This window comes from Apis dorsata, unplaced genomic scaffold (assembly GCF_000469605.1).
Source record: "Apis dorsata unplaced genomic scaffold, Apis dorsata 1.3 scaffold_87, whole genome shotgun sequence".
Classification (NCBI taxonomy): domain Eukaryota; kingdom Metazoa; phylum Arthropoda; class Insecta; order Hymenoptera; family Apidae; genus Apis; species Apis dorsata.
In genome coordinates, this window is record NW_006263385.1 from 185,046 (window position 1) to 189,784 (window position 4,739).

Here is a 4,739-nt window from a genome sequence, read left to right on the forward strand (position 1 = left end):
CTATATCTTGATGAAAATTTCAATAAAAGATTAATATATTATTATATTTTTTTTATATTGCAGACTTGTTTCTGTGCAAGTATTTTTTTCTTTAATAATATAAAATATTGCATTAAAACATATTCTTTAAACAATATTTTGAGAGGAAACGAAATATACGTTAAGTTATTAAAAAATTTTCATTGAATCAAATCTTTCATCAAGAATATTATTAATAGAAAAAATGATAGATCGCCCAGCGATCTTTATTATCATATCATGAAAATGACTTTCTTTTCTTTCTCATTTTTGTACTAATTTTCTTAACCAATAATTTATTTTTCTCTTTATTATTGTAAATTAAATTTTTTTTACGTTTCCTCTCGATCACATTCGTCCTTGTTTCAAATAAACAAAGAATATCAATTTTGCCAAATTGAGACTACACTTTTTTTGTTCTGATCAATTTCTTTGCAAAAACTGTTACTTTTTGGACATAAAATGGACTTTAGTTTCTAGCTGATTTCAATTTCTTGTCGATCTCCATCACTATTTTTATAGCTTGAATGTTGCTTTCGATGACTCGTAAAATCATCTCTCATAAGAATAAAATACAAAGGAGACCTCGAGCAGCTTCGAAATGCCGATGTTCAGCTTTGCTTTATTGCTCGTCAATTTTTCAAGCAAAAAGCATTTAAGATGATATTAACATTGATTCCTTTTCATTCACTTATTCTTACTTCTTACTGTGTTCCAAACCTAGCTGGATTGAAGTCTTTGTTGACGAAAGAGAAGCCTTGGAATTCTTCTTGATTTATATAGCTTAGTTCGTCCGGATCTTCTGGTGTCAACACTGGATCTTCTTTTGTAAATTCTGTATCGAAATTCATGACATCTTTTTTGCTTTTCTGAAAAGTTATATAATGATAAATGATTTCTAATTAAAAAATAAATGAATGAAATATATATATATATGTGTGTGTGAAGATATAATACAACTTACAGTTTTTGGTCTAATTGGCGGTTTCACTTTACGCGCTTCAAGTGCTTCCCAATCTATTTCTTGAAAAAATGGATGAATTTTTATAGCATTCTCACCACCATTAGCTGCAACACAACCTAATCTTTTAGCTGGATTCTTCGTCATAAATCCTTTTAGAATAGAAACAGCTTCTTTTGAAATCCAAATAGGATAAAGCACATCATCTCGTAAAATGGACTCAAATAAATCATCTTCATTATCAGCTTCAAAAGGTGGTTGACCAGCCATCATTTCGTACATTAAAACACCAAGTGCCCACCAATCAACACTTGCACCATATTGCAATTCTTGGAGAATTTCAGGTGCAATATAATCAGGAGTACCACAAAATGTTGTTGTGGTTGTTTTTCCTTCAATAATACCCTCTTTGCACATTCCAAAATCTGCTAATTTACAATGACCATCTTGATCGAGTATTATGTTGTCTAACTTAAGATCTCGATAAATAATATAATGCTTGTGAAGGAATTGTAATGCAAGTGTAACTTCTGCTGCATAGAAACGTGCTCTTGCTTCATCAAATTTCCGTGCTCTCTGAATATGAAACATCAAATCGCCTAAAAAAACAAAATTTTTTTTGTACTAAACAATAATTGATATTTAAAATTTTTTTATTATTTCAATTTTGAATTCTTACCTCCATTTACATATTCCATAACAAAAAATAATCGATCATTTGTTTGAAAACAACTATGAATAGCTGTAAGGAAAGGGTGTTTTGCTGCCAATGTTAAAATCCTTTTTTCTGTCATTGTACAATCTACATCGTCGTCTTGTATAATTACATCTTTTCTTAAAATTTTTACAGCATAAACTTCATCAGGATTAGTTTTTCGTTCCACTAACATCACTTTTCCGAAACTACCTTTACCAAGAACCTTGATGAAATTAAAATCTTCTATACCAAATTTTCTAACTTCATTCTCACTAACAGGTACAGCATTTTCAGTAGCAACAGGTGTTTCTTCAGTTTTTTGAATTGATTGTGAATTATCTGTTGGTAATGTGTCTGTAACTGTTACTGCGGTAGGTGTTTGACCAGACTGACAAGTTGTTATTCTATAATTAATCTTTGGAGTTTTTATTTGTTTATCTGGTGATATATTCATTGTACTCAAAATTTCAGCCATAGCTTTAGTATTAATACCACAATTATTTGCTACGTTTTTCTGGCATCTCTTGTGAACATTTATATTACAAGCTATGTAAGCAAATATCAGATTCAGGTATTAGTTGTATATCTATACATATATATATAAAATAAATTTGATTTATTTACCTTCGCACTGTAAACCTTGTCTAAATAAACCATACAAGAGTGAGCCACAATGGTCACAAAATGTAAATCTCTTGTAATTGTGAACAACAAAACGGTGTGGCATATCTATACTGAAACGTGGACTTTCTGTATCTTGACTTGACTGAAATTCAATATTATTAAATCAATCAATTTAATTTTTTAATGATAAATAAGTTCAATTACAAAAATATACTATAAATTACATTTACCTCATCTCTCATGCCTGGGCATTTTGTGATAACCAACTTGTGACATCTTTTGTGAACTACACATGTGCAGACTGAAACATAATAAAATCTAATTGAATGTTTATATTTTTTAGTACAGATGACTTTCAGCATAGCATGACCCAAGCTGGGATCATCTGTAAGCTGTCATCTGTAAGCTGCATGCGTGATTAGACGCACTGATTTGAAATGACAAGCATAAATAAAATTTGATGGATGTTGTGATAGTCTTGCCATAGGAACAGTATAAGCTTGAACATTGAAGACAGAATATAAATTCTAAGGATGCGATAAAATGAAACCATTAGAATCTCCTGATGATTTGTTACATTTTATTTAAAAACATGCAATGAAATATTTCCCCACTTATAACTATGTTAAATCAGAGCTAATATAATTTGCAAGAACTTGATTGATGTGTTATGAACACTATTTTATTTTCCAAATTTCATTAAAGAAAGCATAGCATCAGATATTGAGCCATGGGCCAAATTAAACATCACATTGAAAATTTGAAAATTTTCAAACTGAATCATGAATTTTTAATTATTCTAAATGATTTGATTTTTTATAAAGAACTAAGTACACATACACACACCTAGATAAACATATGTTCACACAAAGGTAGAGCAAGCAAATATATAATTATAATATTTGTTAATAACGTGTATGTGTCTTCTCACCTTGACACTGATAGCCCTGCTTGCCCAAGCCCCTGAAATACAACAGACAAAACACATCACATCATCTCCTTATATACCCTCATAAAACACATACGTATGCTTTCTTGGGCCTTAAACCATAATTAGACATTTATATTAATCTTTTAAAATTGATTAGAAAAAATATTAAATTTGTATTTCTGTCTTAGATGTTTTTAGTTTCTTAAAAATAATTTAATATTATATCATAAAATTTGTATTCACAAACAAAAATATCAATTCATAAGAAATTTTACCAAACAGTAGTTATAGTATATGCTTGCAAAACCAATGCATGCAACTTATTATTTAATTGAATGATTTATTTCAATAAAATATATAAGACATTAAATGATTGTTATTGTAAAAAGAAAAAGAATGGAATGTTTTAAAGCTTGAAAGTTAAAATATTTAGAATATTTGTTAAATCTCCATTTCCTTATTCCAAATATTATATATTGATATTTTTTAAACTAAATTCAAATTAAAAAAAAAAAGAATATTTTAAATAATATTTTAAGAAATATTTTTAAATGTTATATAGTGCTAGTATATTCTATAAAATCAAAAACCCAGACATGCAAATTTTAACACTTTTAAAATTATCCAAAATACTAAAATCCCATATTAATCTGGTGTGCATAAATTTATTAGATTTTAATGTAAATTACCTGAAATTAATATAAGTGAAATATATAAAATATACACACCAAATTAAATATATAACACTTCATATTATGAAATGATTATTAGTAAATGTTCTGAATTAGTGTTAGAGTATGCTTGTGAATTAAATTCTAAAAGCAATATTAATATATTTTTGTTAAAACACATACCATATGAATTCACGGCAGTGAGAACAGAAAGTTGGTTGCCTCAGGAATGTAGCCATAAATTTGTGACCATTTGCTTGATGAACCTTACGTCGCATGGCACCTCTTCGATGCCGAATGAAACCCTGCCTTTCTTTGAATTCCCTTCTGGGTTCTTTCCCAGATGTGATGCTTCCACCACCTCTGCCTCCGATTCCTTCTCCATCACCTGTACCACAGCCTGTTTGTTGATCTAAAATTTTATTATGAAAATATATCCTACATATAATATTTTTAAGTATTACCTGTGCCTTACCTTGATTATTCCATATTAAATCAATCTTGACTCTTAACTTTCCTTGAGGTTCAAGGTCAACCTAAAATAAATTTTATATGATAATTTATGATAATTAAGCTTATTATTGAGCAACAAAAAAATGTTCATATTAATAGTATGCTATTCATATTATATTATTAATTCAAATCTCATTTTATATAATATTATTATATAAATATATATATTATATAAATATATATAATAAATAAAATGTTTTTAATTAAACTTTAATAAATTATATTTTTTCAATGATACTAAAGTTAAAATCAGTTAAATATATTACATTTTTATATCCTGTACACATTTGCAACATTTTGAAGAAACTAAATGTTGAATATTAG

The 4,739-nt window shown here is 27.9% G+C and overlaps 1 protein-coding gene across 6 annotated transcripts in view; it reads right to left on the reverse strand.

Annotated features, from left to right (window-relative positions):
- Positions 1-405: 405 nt before the first annotated feature.
- Positions 406-4,739, reverse strand: part of LOC102680204 (protein kinase C) — a 6,321-nt gene continuing 1,987 nt past the window's right edge. The window contains exons 1-9 of one of the 6 annotated variants that reach the window (XM_031508457.1): positions 4,682-4,733; positions 4,378-4,438; positions 4,086-4,290; positions 3,232-3,263; positions 2,531-2,601; positions 2,301-2,442; positions 1,659-2,222; positions 983-1,578; positions 406-887 (exon numbers count right to left, since the gene is read on the reverse strand). In XM_031508457.1, the coding sequence (XP_031364317.1) occupies positions 723-887; positions 983-1,578; positions 1,659-2,222; positions 2,301-2,442; positions 2,531-2,601; positions 3,232-3,263; positions 4,086-4,290; positions 4,378-4,438; positions 4,682-4,711 (1,866 nt within the window). In that variant the 5' untranslated portion in view covers positions 4,712-4,733 and the 3' untranslated portion in view covers positions 406-722. Of the gene's footprint in view, positions 888-982; positions 1,579-1,658; positions 2,223-2,300; positions 2,443-2,530; positions 2,602-3,231; positions 3,264-4,085; positions 4,315-4,377; positions 4,439-4,681; positions 4,734-4,739 lie in introns of those variants that run through there. The other 5 variants (XM_031508456.1, XM_031508455.1, XM_031508454.1 and 2 more) reach the window with 5 other exon arrangements.